General features: G+C 35.2%; 1 protein-coding gene across 2 annotated transcripts in view; it reads right to left on the bottom strand.

Moving 5' to 3' along the window:
• Positions 1-16,423, bottom strand: part of ALCAM (activated leukocyte cell adhesion molecule) — a 210,624-nt gene that overhangs the window by 4,178 nt on the left and 190,023 nt on the right. For both annotated transcript variants that reach the window (XM_055110228.2, XM_055110229.2), the window contains one exon: positions 781-893. In XM_055110228.2, coding sequence (XP_054966203.1) covers positions 806-893 — 88 coding nt within the window. In that variant the 3' untranslated portion in view covers positions 781-805. The remainder of the gene's footprint in view (positions 1-780; positions 894-16,423) is intronic.

Below are 16,423 nucleotides of genomic sequence, written 5' to 3'. Positions count from 1 at the left end.
TGTTTTGAGAGAATGTGGAAAAATAGGAAAGCTTTTACACTGTTGGTGGGAGTGTAAATTAGTTCAACCATTGTGGAAGGCAGTGTGGTGATTCCTGAAGGATATAGAACCAGAAATACCATTTGACCCAGCAATCCCATTACTGGGTATATAGCCAAAGAATTATAAATCATTCTACTATAAATGCACATCCACATGTATGTTTATTGCAGCACTGTTCACAATAGCAAAGACTTGGAACCAACCCAAAGGCCCATCAGTGATCGACTGGATTAAGAAAATGTGGCACACATACACCATGGAATACTATGCAGCCATAAAAAAGGGATGAGTTCATGTCCTTTGTAGGGACATGGATGAAACTGGAAACCATCATTCTCAGCAAACTAACGCAAGAACAGAAAACTCAACATTGCATGTTTTCACTCATAAGTGGGAGTTGAGCAGTGAGAACACATGGACACAGGGAAGGGACCACCACACAGTGGGGCCTGTCAGGGGGTGGGGGGCTAGGGGAGGGACAGCATTAGGAGAAATACCTAATGTAGATGATGGGTTGATGCATGCAAACTACCATGGCACGTTTTTACCAGTGTAACATACCTTCACGTTCTGCACATGTATCTGAGAACTTAAAGCATAATAAAAAGAAAAAAAACCCCTCTCTTCCTGTTTTGAAAGCTGTAATTATGGAGCATCTTAACATAAAGGATTTCATCTTTAAGGATGTTTCCTACTTGCTAGGGAATTATTTCTATGAACCTCGTACAGACTACTCACCTGGACAACTAGGACAGTTTCTCTCTTAGGCTTCAGTTTTGTGATTGTTTTCTTCTAACTTTTTGTTTTCTTCCATATTACCGAGGTCTTTGTTTACATGTTTTGATGCAGTCCTGTAAGAGAATTAAATAAACTTCATCATATTGACACATACATGTTCAACTTTTATATTTAATTTTAAGATTTGAATTAATATATCTTTGAAAAGCAAATGTTTTACAGCAAACCGCTAGGCAAAAATTTCCACATCTGTGAGCCTTGACTGATAATGGAGCACATTCTACTGAAATTAGCTTGGTGATGGGGTTCCAGTAAATGTATGCTAAGAGAAAAAAAAAATCAATTATTTTGAAAACAGACTATACAACACTTTGTGCATCATGTTTTTAGCTAGGTTATTTTTCTCTCCACTTTCTGGGAAGTAACTCATTTGATAGTGTAAATTTTTGTTCTAAGCGAATTTTCTCCAAAAAAAATTTCTTAAGGACATTTCATGAAGGCGCGTTCCCTTCTGGTGTTCCCTATCATGTATCCCATTTGAGCTAACGCCCTATGTCTATCTTTATGAATTCTGTTTTACTGAATACAACAACAACCAGATTATTGAGACCAAGTTTATGACAGAACATCGACAACAGAAGCTATAGCAACTCTAACGTGGCTGGTTCTCAAATTATGGTCCCCAGACCAGCAGTATCAGCATCCCCTGTGAACTTGCAAGAAATGCAAATTCTTGGGCCCTACACCAGAACTACAGAAACAGAAACAGAAACTGTGGGGATGGGACCTGCGATCTCTGCTAAACAACTCCTCAGGTGATTCCACTGCCTGCTACAGTTTGAAAACCAATGCCTTAGTGGCTACTTTGATTACCCATGCCTAGGCTCTTATTCTTTAAGACATTAAATCAGATTTTCTTAATTACACAATTAAGGTTTTGTGGCTAACTAGGAGAAAGCAGAACAAATGGTAGCTGTATGTCCAAGAGTGCACCCCTTCCACCTTCCCTCCCTCCCTTCCTTCCTTTCCTCCCAGCATCCAGAATAAGAGACAATTGCAGACCATTATATGACCTTGCAGTCTACTTCCTGCCCAAAGGCTACTACAACCTGAATTCTCACATAATAGTTTTACCTGCTATTGTAATTTGTACATAAATGGAATCATCTCAGATTTATTCATTTGTGTTTGCCTTTTATTTAAACTCAACCTTAAGTTTGTGACATTCATGTATAATGGTGCATATGATTATAGATTGTTCATTCTCATTGGTCTATAGGATGTCATAGGGTGAATAAACCACAATGTATTTATTTATTTTACCGGTGATTGCTATTCTTGCTCTTTCATTCTTCTGGAATTTCAATTCTATACATAGCTTAGACATGTGTGTGTCCACATGTTTCTTATGCTCTTGTTGGTCTTGGCTGTTCTTTTTCCTCTCTGTGCTTCAGTCTATGTGTCTTCTATCGATGTGTATTCCAATTTCCTTTTCCTGTGCTCTGCTGTGGCCCATCTGTGTTAAATTCATCCACTGAAAACACAGTGTTTAATATTATGTCTTTCAGTTCCCAAATGTCAATTTGATCCTTTAAAATCAAATTGACATTTTGGAACTGAAAGACATAATTCTTTTTCTCTTTTCAATTATTGCATTTGAATTCTCTACTCCTTTTATCTCTTTTGAGTATCTTTCCTTATACATTTTCTTATATATTTATAGTTATTTTCATTGTCTTATCTATTAACTACAATATTCAAATAATTCCGTTATTGTTTGCTTATCTTACCTACTTTTTCTCTAGATTATTGATTGTATTTTCTTGACTCTTTGCATATCTTGTCCTTTTAAATTTTGCTGACCCTATGAACAAAAGAACTGTAGAGACCCTGCAGAATGTTATTTTCTATCAGCTATGGCTCCCCCTTTCCTTTGTTAGGCTAAGGGGCTGATTACACAATTCTATCAGGCTATTGACCTTTGTTGGAGCCCCACTGCAATTTTAGTAAAATTTGGTCTACCTTTGGCTTGCTCCTATTCCTAAGGCATGGTTCTTTCAAGCTTCTAATTGACATCCTAGAAAGAATCCCTTTCTTTAGCTCAAAAAATGCAAAGAAATCCAGCTTTTCCCTTCAAGCTCTTAGCTCATTTCTCCATCCATCTGCCCCAAGGAAACACTGAGATGTGAGAAATCTCTTTAGTTTCCTTGACTTGACCACAAACTCTTTGAGAATAATAGCCATGTTTTATTTATATTTTATCCATAGCACATAATACAGTGACTAGAACATGGTAGGCATCCAAAAGATCATTATTCTACTAAGTTGAACTGACACGATCCTTTATGTCTATTTCCTTCCACTGTTCCTTAATATATTAGTGTTCACCAATATGAAGTCCATACATACCCAGCTGCTTTTTTCATAAGCAAGTTGACAAAATACTACATTGAAATGACAGAACTTGAGTGATTCTTAATCCAACCTTCCCAGATAGTTCTGCACAAAATTATATTCATAAACAGGTCTTTGATTATTCTAATATCTACTAAGTATATATCCTAATAACTATAATTTCTATAAATCAGTAAGATATTGTGGCAATTTAAAAAAGCCACATAATCCCCAAAATCTCTTCTGTCCTCTCTTTTTTCTTCCCCTTGTCTTCTCTCACTCCTCTAATTTTTTTCTCCATTCCATTCCTCCTTTCTTTTTCTTTCTACTTCTCCTTTTGCTTTCTCTTTTTGTCTGTTTTCTTTTAAACTCACTTCATTAACTGCCACTCCTTTCATCTAAAGTAAGAATCATAACTTGTTTGGAGCAACTAGAGAGTGATACATAAAGAAGTCAACATTCAGTTGGTAAATCCTAAAAAATAAAATTAAAAAAAATCAACAATGTAATACATCAGGACAGTGACTACTATAATATAAATTGCAATTTTAATTTTTTTAATCTGCCTTGACCTGTATAGTAAGAATAAAGTCATATTCTCATTGAGGGTGCAAATGATTTCACAACCTTAAAATAAAGCATGGACTACAAGGAGTTCTGTTTTGAGTAATACTGAAAAAAAAAAAAACAAGTGTACTTTGTTAACTCTAATATTTATAACAATTATAAACCCTCAGAAAAGTACAGAATGAAGTATGTGAATGTATTTGACAGTGACAAAAATAAAGTAGAAATTGAAAGAAAATTTTACATGGCTTTTCCTCTGAGGGCACTTCTCAGCTTGGGAGTCATGGACTAAGTAGACCAAAAGCTGGAAATCAAGGAAGAAAAATCTTAGAAAGGAGACAGCCACAGGGTGGCAAGAATTCCAAATTTGTGTATACACTATGATAAGCTCCTTGGATGACCCCCTGAATAGCATATGTGGGAGAAATTTCAAAGAGCTTAGTGGAAAGCAATACCAGAAGGCTTAGAAGCCTGATAGATTTTTAGGTACTACCCACACAGTTTGGAGTTGAACTTCACCAAGCCAGAAGTGCTTAGCAAACACATCAGTCTTTGTATTGAAACCCCAGAAAAAACAAGAAAGACTATGTGTCAGAACTAGACACAGGCTGGGCGCAGTGGCTCACACCTGTAATCCCAACACTTTGGGAGGCAAAGGTGGGTGGATCACTTGAGGTCAGGAGTTCGAGACCAGCCTGGCCAACATGGTAAAACCCCTACTAAAAGTTTTTTGTCTAAAATTTTTGTCCCTACTAAAAATACAAAAATTAGCTGGGCATGGTAGCGTGTGCCTGTAATCCCAGCTACTTGGGAGGCTGAAGCAGGAGAATCGCTTGAACCCAGGAGGCGGAGGTTGCAGTGAGCCGAGATATTGTACCATTGCACTCCAGCCTAGGTGACAGAGCAAGACTCCATCTCAAAAAAAATAAAATAAAATAAAATAAAATAATAAAAAAAATAAAATAAAAGAACTAGACATTCATCCTAAGACAGACATGGAATACAAACCATAAAATTAACCATCACAAGCGCAAGGTGACAGTAGAGTAATTAGCCAGTAATCTAATTGTCTGCTAGGAAAAATAACTCATATCCTTTAGAAAAATATAACAGAAATTATAATCTAAAACATATCACCCACAAAATCCATTATATAGTAAAAAAGTTACAATACATACACAGAATAGAAAAATGTAACACAAAGTCCAGGGAATGTCCTTAGGTGACGCAGATTTACAGATTTTGGAATCAGCAGGCAAGAATTTTAAGTCAATTATATAATACTCACTTAATGGCTTAAAGGAAAATTTGGTAACAATGAGAGAGCAGATGGAAATATCAGCAGCAAAAAATGTGAACAAAAATAATTCTATGACTGAAAACCAGAATATTGATATTGAACAATTCACTAAATGCTCTTAACATCAGATTAGAGGTGGCACAAGAAAGCATTAGTGAACCTAGGAACAAAATTTTAAGTTACAGATTCTGGAAAACAGAGAGAAAGAAAACAGTAAAAAAGTGAGGAGATGGTGGAGTCCAGGGCAGTGGAAAAAAAAAAAAAGTGAGCAGATCTTCAGTGGCCTGTGAGATGATAGTGAGCAGGCTAACATATGCTGACATACATGTATTTGAAGTCAAACAGAAGAGAAAGAGAATGAGGCAAAACTATATTTAAAGAAACAATGAGAAAATTTCCCAGATTTGATGAAGCCCATTAACTTGAAGATCCAAAATGCTCAGAAATCCGGAAGAAGGAAATGCAAAAGGAAAAACACACTCAAGTTAATCATAGACATACTAACCAAAAGCAAATATAAAAAGAAATGTTTGAAAGCGCCACAGAAAATTTGTTCAGGAGAACAATAACATAAATAACAGGTGATGTCTCATCAGAAAAAAAGTGCACACCAGAGATAATTAAACATCTTTAAAATGCGGAAAGGAAAAGTTTTAAACCCCAAATTTTATATCAGTGAAAAGATCCTTCACTTAAAGGCAAAAGAAAGACATATTAAATTAAATGAAAAGAAAGTAGAAAAAAGTATCACCAGCAGACCTTTCCTAAAGGAAGCACTAAAGGAAGTTCTTCGAATGGAAGTAACACCAGATGGGAATTCAGATACGTAAGAAAGAATAAAAAAATACAGATTGTAGATATGTAAAATATTTTAAAAGACAACTAACAGTTTAATATATATGCTTTATATGCATATATATGTAAAACATAGTTGATCTTTATAATATATGCAGATAAAACAGATGTGACAATAATAGCAACAAAGATAGAGGAAGTTAAATGGGATTATGCTTCAAAAATCTTAGATTTTTAACATGAGTAGATTGTTTTGAGTTCTTATTGTAATCCTTATAGCAACCACAATAAACGAACACAAAGAGGTATAGTTAAAAGGCCAGTAGAGGTATTAAAATGTAATACTAAAACTTAATTAAGTAATTCAAAAGAAGGCAGGATGGAAGGACAGAAGATTCCTAGAAAACAGATAGGGAGGTGGTCTTACATATAATTGATAATTATCAGAGATAATGAGAGATATTTTGTAATTACAAAGGTTTCATATATAAGGAAGTTATAACAATTGTAAGTATATGTACCTAATAAAAGTATAAAGTAAAAACTGACAGAACTGAAGGGAGAAATAAATAAATATACAATCTTTATTGAATGATTCGATATCACTTTCTCAATAATTGGTAAGACAATTGTACCAACATTTAATATGTATGATCCTGATGAAGTAAATAGTACAGTTGTCCCTTGGTATCAGCAGTGGACTGGTTCCAGGACCTCTCTTGAATACCAAAATCCACATATGTTCCAGTTGCTTCACTGGGCTAGCTCTCTTGCCATAAACATGTATTTTTAAGAAAAAGAATAAAAGAACAAGTATTTTCTGTCATTGGACAACAGGTAGCAAAGTACTCTGATCTGTGTGATTTCTAAGGGAAAAGCCACTAGTTGCACTTGATGACAATCCAGGCTTTGTGCCTGGAAGTATTTTCTGGTGGTGCCAAAAATAAGGACCCAAGCAGAAAACAGAGTTTTCACTGAGTTGAGAAGGCAGAAATCATACTTGGCTGGAAGGAGATGATGAAAATTGCAGGAAAGAGGTAGAGTTATGCAAAGAAAAGAGCATGAGAAATTTACATAAGCATTCCTTTGATTCCTTCTTCAAGTACTAATTTGGATACATCCATCATAATCTAGTTTAAAACCAAGCTCCAAAAAAAGTTAAGCTGATCCATAAGTAACTTGGCTACCTGCCAGACAAAATTCAAAACAATATAACTTCCAAATTTCCAACATCCAAACAAAAATTACTAAACATACAAAGAAATAGAGCAATGTGACCTATAATTGGGAGAAAAAATGAATTAATAAAACCCTACAAATAATTAAATTAGTAGGCAAGGATTGTAAAATAGGAATTACAGAAGTTTATAAGAATTTAGAGGAAAACATTAGTATAATAATAAGAGAAAGAGAAGACTGAAAATAAAGTTGAATATTTAGAACTGAGAAACACAGATCAGAAATGATAATTTCATGTATGGGGTTACTGGAAGATCAGATATTGCAACTGAAATAAAATCCGTGACGATTAAGTTATAGACATAGAAATTATGCAATATGAATCTTTTCAAAACAGTAAAGGCAATAAAAATTGAGACAGGATCTGTGGGACAATTTCAAGCAGTCTAATATATGTATACCAGGAGTCTTATGAAGAAAGGAGGGTAAACATATATGTAAAAAAATTGCTGAAATTTTTTCCAAATTTTCAAAAGCAGTGAAAAATAATATCCAATTACTTCTTTTTTTCTCCAGAGATGGGGTCTTGCTCTGTTGCCCAGGCTGGAGTTCAGTGGTACAATTATAGCTCATTGCAGCCTTGGACTCCTGGACTCAAGCGATCATCCCACCTTAGCCTCTATTTTTTTTTCTTTCCAGACAGAGTCTTGCTCTGTTGCCCAGGCTGGAGTGCAGTGGTGTAATCTTGGCTCACTGCAACCTCTGTCTCCCAGGTTCTCAGCCTCCTGCATAGCTGGGATCACAAGCGTGTGGCACTATGCCTGGCTAATTTTTGTATTTTTAGTAGGGACACGGTTTTGCCATGTTGGCCAGGCTGATTTCAAACTCCTGGCATCAAGCAATCTGCCTGCCTCGGCCTCCCAAAGTGGTGGGATTACAAGTGTGAGCCACCCACCTGGCTGATCTCCTTGTGTAGCTAGGACTACAGGTGTGCATTACCACACCTGGCCAAAATCCAACTACTCCTCATTAAAAATAATACAAGCCAGAAAGCAATGGCACATCTTTAAGGTACTCAATATTCTAAGAAGTATCAACCTAGAAATCTGTACCCATGAAATTAGCAAACAAAATTAAAAATGAAATAAGAACATTATCATAAAAATGAAAACTCAGAATTTACTGGCGGTAGCAATGCACTCCCAGTAATGTCAAAGGAGGTTTTTCAGAATGAAAGTGATAGACAAAGGCTCAGATCCACTAAAAATAAGAAGAGTGCTGGAAGGAGTAAATAAGTAGATACAAAAGAAAGTTTTCTCATAATTTTTAATTTTTAAAACAGATAATAGACTGCAGAGCATAAAATAATGACAGTGTGTTGTGAGGCTTAGTACTTAGAAGTAAGATAAATAACAACAATGGCACAAAATACCTGAAGGGGAAATAGAAGTGTATGCTTGTTACCTTCTTACATTACATGTGAAGTGATTTTGTATAATTTAAAAGAAGTAAGTAAGGGTAAGAAGATTTAAACAAACTATGATTCACCTTAACCTAATCCTAAATGACAATTATACAACACTACACCCATAAGCCCCCAACAAGTTTTTTTTTTTTCAAATGTCCGTGGAGTATTCACAAGGAAAAACTGCATGCTAGGCCAAAAAATAAATCTCAATGTACTTCAAAAGACTAAAAGATTATGTAGTAGGTTGTGTTGACAAAAAAGAATTAAATGAGAAATGTTTGGAATTTAATACAGGTCTAGTCACTTGACTTCAAGGAAGAAACCACAGGGAAACATTCACTGAATGAATAAGAAAACACAACATACCGATGTTTGTGGAACACAGGTAACAGTGCTGAGAGGAATTTATAATTTCAATGCTTGTCTTATAAAAGAAGAAAGTCTAATACTAAGAATCAAAATTTCTATTTCAAGAAATCAGAGAAAGGAGAAAAAGTGGAAATCTAAAGAAAAAAGTAGTAATGATAAGAGCAAAATCATAAAAAATAAGCAATAGAGATAAAAGAAGCAAAAAGTTATTTCAGGTCATTTTGAAAATCGATAACACCCTATAAAGACTAAGAAAGATAAAAGAAAAAATAAATTAGCAATATCAGATAACAAAAAAGGGTTATCACTATAGAACCCATAGGCGTAAAAGAGATAAAAAATTCTACTGACTTTTTTTTTTGCAAAAATGTCAATAATTTAAATGAAATGGATAAATTATTGAGGAACCTGCCAAAATTTATTCAAAAAGAATCAACCCTATATCTGTAAATTGAAATTTGGCCGAGTGCTGTGACTCATGCCTGTAATCCCAGCACTTTAGGAGGCCGAGGAGGGCGGATCAACTGAGGTTGGGAGTTCGAGACCAGCCTGACGAACATGGAGAAACCCTGTCTCTACTAAAAATACAAAAATTAGCCAGGCATGGTGGTGCATGCCTGTAATCCCACCTACTCAGGAGGCTGAGGCAGGAAAATCATTTGAACCTGGGAGGCGGAGGTTGCAGTGAGCTGAGATCGTGACATTGTGCTCCAGCCTGGGCAACAAGAGTGAAACTCTGTCTTAAACAGAAAAATAAATAAATAAATAAATAAATAAACAAATAAATAAATTTACATTTTGTTTCGAAGCAAGTTCTCATGAAGAAAACTCAAGGTCCAGTTAGTTTCATTATTGAATTCTATCAAATATTTAATGAATTAACAAACTCGGAAAAAGAAGAGGATGGGGCCCTTTTATCGATCCATTTTATAAGATCCACATTATTCTAGTACCAAAACTTGATGGGAATGTTATAAGAAAAGAAAATTACAGACCAATATTCCTCATGAACATAGACAAAAGAATTGTTAATAAAATGTTAGTAAATAGTATCCATCAATATATAAAAATTATGATACATCATAATAGACTGAGATGTATTTCAAGAATGCAAGACTGGCTTACCATTCAACAATCAAAGAATATAATTTACCATATTAACAGAGTAAACAATACGATTATTTTAATAGATATAGAAGAACATTTGAGAAAATTCAACGATTTGTGATAAAAACTACTGGTAATCTAGGAATAGTAAAAAAGTTATTCAACCTGATAAAGGATACGTTGTAGTAAAGAATTTGCTTCATCCAAAGAGATATCTGACCTTTGTTTTCAGTTTCTGGGAGGCAACATCTAAACAGTTGCAATTTTATGAGTTATACAGGCTTTCTTATCTATGCTGCTCCCTTAAATTACACCTGATAGCTTATGCTAATGAGATGTCTCAGGGCAGGGCCTTCTACATTAATCAGCCTTAAAGTGGGGTATAATGACACTAGAAAGACCAATCATAGTTTAAGGAGGGAACTTTCAGCTATGTGATATCAGCCTGACCTAAGGAGGAGACAGGCTGGAGGTTAAGTTCAATCAATTAATCATGCCTATGTAATAATGCCTAGTGAAAACTCTGGACACTAAAGTTTGGGTGAGCCTTTCAGGTTGGTCATACTCCATGCTTCTGTCACACATCGATGCTGGTAGAATAATATATCCCTGAGGAAAATGGAAACTTCACATTTGGAATCCTCTTAGACTCTGCCCTATTTGTTTTTCCCTTGGCTGATTTTTAATGCAACATTTTCTTGTAATAAATATAAGCAGGAATATAAACATTTTAGTAAGTTCTGTGAATCTTTCTAGTGAATTATCAAACCTGAGGATTGTTTTGGGAAACACCAAAACTTGCATTTGGTGTCAGAAGTAAGGGTGATCTTATGTGCACTCTTCCGTCTCACTTTGTGGTTGGACCCTAGCTCCTTGCAGGTGGAGTCAGAATTCTTGGGGAGACTAGGTAATCTGGAGGACTATACCCTTAACTCTGCAGTTTGACTAACTCTGGATAGGGATATACAGCTAACATCATACATAATGGTAACTAACTATTGAGCAATTTCCCCTCTAAGACTGGAAACACGCAAAGGTGTCCATTCTGAACGTTTCTATTCAGCCTTGTATTGGAGGTGCCTATGAGTGCCAAAAAAGCAAGCAAAAGAAATATATGGCATATAGAGTAGAAGGGAAGGAGTAAAATTATCTCCATTTGCAGATGCAACCATTGTTTACATAGGAATCCACAAAACAACGAATATAACTACTAACAAGGTAATTTAGTAAGATGGCAGTATACATTTCAACATGAAAAATTAATCACACTTTCACATACTACTAGGAACAATTGGAAACATTACAAAATTAATTGTATTTATAATAGCTGCAAAATGTATAAACATACAGGAATAAACTTTTAAGGACATATCAAATGTCTACATTTAAAATTTGAAATATTACTCAGAAAAAAATTGAAAAGAGCCAAGTAAATGAGGAGATATATGATCATGGATTTGAAGACCAAATATTAGTAAGTTGTCAAATCTACCCAAATTCATTTGTACATTAAAAGCAACGCTAATTCCACAAAACTTTTTGTGGCGCAGAAATTAGCAAGTTGCTAAAATTTATATGAACATGCAAAGAAATAAGACCTCTGAAACAACCAGAAGATTATCACAGTTGAAAGTCTCATACTATTATGGTAAATCAAGTTTTGACAAATGTGTTAAGGCTGAAAGAAAGTCCTTTTAACAAGTGCTGGAATGGCTTGATAAATAGATACAGCAAACCCAAAAACCAAACAAAATCCCACCTTTATCTCACACTAGACACCAAATTTTAGATAGATCATACCCTTCAATGTCAAAGTTTAAAAGTTTCTAGGAGATAACATGGGAAAATACCTTTGCCACTTTGGGATAAGCAAAGATTTCATATAGTAGACACAAAAAGCACGAACATAATAGGAAAAATTGATAGCTGTTCTTCATCGAAAGGAATAATTTCTGCTTATCAAAAGACAGCATTAAGAACAGGAAAACGAGGCTACAGACTGGGAAAAAATGTTCAAATATATCTATATATGTCAAAGGATTTTAATGCAAAATACATTAAGAACTCTTACAAATCAATTACAGAAAGACAAATACCAATAAAAATCATAAGCACAAGATTTGAATAGTCGCTTCACAAAGGAAGATATAAGATAGCCTATACATTTATGGAGCTTAAAATTATTAGATCTCAAGGAAATGCAAGTTAAAACCTAAACTAGTTATTAATTCACACCTCCTAGAATGGCTAAAATTCAACAGAATAACACCAGATTTAGGCAAGGATGCGAAAGAACTAAAACTCTCATATGCGACTGGTGGGAGTTGTAAGCAGGATGACTATTTTGGAAATCTGCATGGCAGTTTCCCATAAACAAATGTCTGCTGGAAGATCAAGCAATTCCACTCCTAGGTTCCTACCCAAGAGAATAGAAACATATGGCTGCAAAAACCACTTGTATAAAAATGTTTATTTTAGCCATACTATTTGAAGTAGCCCAAACTGGAAAGTATCCAAATGTCCAAGAAGAGAATGGATTTTAAAGATATGGCATATTCTAATGATTAAACACTATCAGCAATATAAAAAAAGAAGCCACTCCTAGACGTAACAACATGAATAAATCTCAAAAACATGTTAAGGGGAAGAAGCCCATTATAAAAGAGTACATTTTCTATAATTCTATTTGTATGAAGTTCAAGATTAGGCAAACAATTTCTGGTCATAACAATTAGTCAGTGGTTTCCTAAGGAGACAGGGATGATGGGGCTGGACAAAAAAGAAGTCTAAGGGAACTTTCTGGGGGTGACGTAATGGTCTTTATCTTGAAGGGTGTAGTAGTCACTGCTATATACTGAATGTTTGTGTCCCCCTGAAATAGATGATATGACCATCACATGATTAAATTGTAAAGGTGGAGCCCTTATGAATGAGATTAGTGCCCTCATAAAAAGGACTTTGGAGAGCTCTCTTGCCTCCTGCCATCATGTGAAGTTAAAGCAAGAAGGCACCTCTATAAGCTAGAAAGTGGGTCCTTACCAGACACTAGATCTGCTAGTGCCTTGATCTTGAAATTCCCAGTCTCCAGAACTGTGGAAAATAAATTTCTGTTTTGTTTTTTTTTTAAAGCGACCCAGTTTATGGTATTTTGTTATAATAGCATATATATTACATATATGTGTGTATATATAATATATGTACATATTATATATTTGTATATGTATATATAAATATGTATATATATTATATGTTATATGTACACATGTATACATGTATATAAGTAATATATGTATATATTATATAAGTATATATGTATATATATAATATATACATTTATTTTATAATTTATAAAATATAAATTATGATGATTATTTATTTTAAATTTTCCTCATTGGTGCCTCTTTTTAATAACCTTAAATATGAGAGAAAATTTAAATTACAGGATCATAGTAAGTTACCATGGGAAGAAGTGCTAAAGGTGACCCTCTAGTCTAAGCTGCAAGGCAGAGAGGGGTCTTGGCCTTGGGGTCTGCAAGCCTAGGTTTTTATCTTCATGTGTTAAGTCTGAGCTCCAAGATCTTAGACAACCCCTTCTCTTAAGCATGCTTGTTCATCTATAAATAGGGGAAACAACAGGATTTCCTAGTAGAGCTGGTGTAAGGATAAATGTGATAGTGTATGTGAAAGCAGCTGGCAGGTTACATGCAGGGACTCACCAAATTGAAGGTGAGTCAGGGAGCTTAATGGCCAAGGCCGTAAAGCTACTGAGCAGCAGAAGAGAGTTTAAATCTAAGTCTCAACTCCTCATTCTGTGTAATTCCCTTAAGCGCAGTGTGTTTAAAGGGCTAAAGTTACTTTCAAATAACTTTTCAGAAGATTTAAAATCTTTTTTGGTGAGATTTTCCCAATATTCTATACTTGTTTTGAGATCTCAAAAGGGGTAGGGGACTGCTTTGGGGGTATCCCCTAAGTATGCCTTTAACTGAACAATAGCATAGTGAGAGGATGGAGGAGGCAGGACAAGTGAAGGGGATGACAGTGATAGGTGCAACCAGTAAATCACAATCTGGCTGGTATCATTTGGAAAAGTCCAATAAAATACTATAATAGAATTTTATATTTAGAAAACCAAAGCAATACTCACTTAAAATATTTCACACATAAAGGAGTACATGAGATTTTAGGTTTTCCAAGCAGGCTTTCAGTTCGTATAACAAATTGAAAACTCTCTTAGAGGGGGTGTGAGGCATCCTTATTTCTTGCTAGTTAGAAGAGTGTTTTCCGTGAGCATCCCTGCCTCACACCACAGAAGGTACCACAGCTGTTGGTATTTAGGACTGGCATCTTGGCAGTGTAGAGTTACCACTTCCAGCAAACCGGCCATTGACACCTGTGCAGGTAGTTAGGGTCATGCCCAGGAGTATGGTTATTTTTTCCCCTTCTTTGGTCACAGCTCAGTAGAAGGAGTCTCCCCTTGGGTCAAGTTTAATGAAAAACTAGAGGAGGACAGCAGGACACTAATCCCCACTGAGAGTTGTGAGCAATTTCTTGATTGAAGAAGGAAATAGAGAAGAATAAATAGTTGGTCTTATTACTACAACTTACAATTTTATAACCTTAGAATTTCTAAGACTCTACAAAGAAATTCCTCATGAAAATTTTATGTCTTTAGAATTTCTAAGACTCTACAAAGAAATAGGGAATGCGTGTGTCCTCAGTGAAAACAGAAAATGGCTTTTCCATCTTGGTCAAGAGTGAATATGACAACCATTAGGTAAAAGGCTGAGGGATCAGAAAAAACACAACTATACTGGATGTGCATGAAAACAGGAAGCCACCTGCATGCACTCAGCATCACAGCTCAAAATGTTTCTTTAGGGTAGATGATGGGACACATACAGCCTGGCTCATGCCAGAGAATGGGACTTTTTTGTTCCTTTGCCTTTGGAAAATATATTTAAAACAAGTGTGATCTTTTTAAAAAAAATGAAACGAATATATAGAGAGGGAATTTTGAAATATGAACACATTATATTTTGATGCAAGCCCTTTCTTCCTTGTGGAAACTTTCAGGTCACATGCAGCAGAAGAGGAGAGGGCCATGGATGGTGCTGCCCTCTGAGTGGCCGGTGACCCTGTGATTGACTAGATGGAGACTCTGGCATTTCCACATTGTTTTATTTCCCATCAAGTCCCCTCTATTATTTATGGTTTGATAAGATAGTGAGGTATTTTCTTTTCTTCCTTCTGGCAGCCTCCTAGGTCATGGGTAGAGAAAAGAGAGAAGTCAACGTTTGGATTAGTCTGACTTCTCATACAAGTGGAGAGAGAGGCTGTGTCAGCCTGCCCTTAAGATCATACCCTTTCCTCCATAGTACCAATTAAATGCCAGTAGCCAATCAAAGTCAGAGCTAAAATTTTAATTCCAAAAAAGTCCTGGTAAGGCAGCAAAGTAGATTTGAAAATACTATATGGAATTTGGAACAAGATACTACTTATGATATCTTGAGCAGGTTACTCCCACTGAGACTTAGATACTACAAAATGGGGTTAATTGTATGTACCTCATTAAATTGTTGAGGATTTCAGTAAAAAATTACCAAAAAAAGAGAAAAACGGTAGGTTCTCATGCAGTGATAAATGAGAAAAGTCACTTAAAATGTGCTGTAAGTGGTCCTCCAGCACTATCTTTTCAATTTATTCAGTGAGGAGTCCCTCTTCTCTTATGAGAACATATATTTGCTTTTAGCTGAGTATTGACTGGGAAATAGAATTCAGTTAAAATCAACTTTTTTGCAAGATCGTGTTCCATATATTAAGAGACACCAACAGGAAGGATTCTAGAAAGGCTTAATTAACATTGTTAATTTTAACAATGTTAACATAACATTGTTTATTGAGGTTTCAGTGTTGTAGGCAAGTCCTCTTTAGCCCTTCAGCCAATTTAGGATTGTCTCTGTTTTCTTCCAAGAAAGTACTGGAATAATAAAGCATCGTATAAGGCAGAACTAACAAAGGGTATTTCTGACTTTTAGATTTTCGGATTATTTCTATATTACACACTAATTTTCATGAAAATAGTCTTGAGTTCCATAGCTGCAAAAGGTAAATCTCTCAGTAAGTTTCCAAGATTTACACAATGACTATTTTGAGATTACAAATGTTTGGTTAACACTTGCTTCCAGTTTAGTTATAGGAATTATGGAGGTCAGAGTCTCTTAAATACAACCAACCTTGAAATTATGGTCCTAATATACTTGTGAAGAAGTTTGTGGCTACATCACTCTGCCTTTACATTTTTCCTTTAACTTCAGCTCTTTTAATTTTTCATTAGTTCTTGTACTATGAGATATGCAAGATAGGAATGAATCTTAAATAGTAACATTTAACTTCCTGTAGAACTAAAAACCATGTTTGGAGGACAGGGATGAGAGAAATGGAAAACATAGTAGAAGGTAACCACT

This window comes from Pan paniscus, chromosome 2, assembly GCF_029289425.2.
Source record: "Pan paniscus chromosome 2, NHGRI_mPanPan1-v2.0_pri, whole genome shotgun sequence".
In the NCBI taxonomy this organism is placed as follows: domain Eukaryota; kingdom Metazoa; phylum Chordata; class Mammalia; order Primates; family Hominidae; genus Pan; species Pan paniscus.
This window is presented reverse-complemented; position numbering and strand designations above follow the sequence as displayed.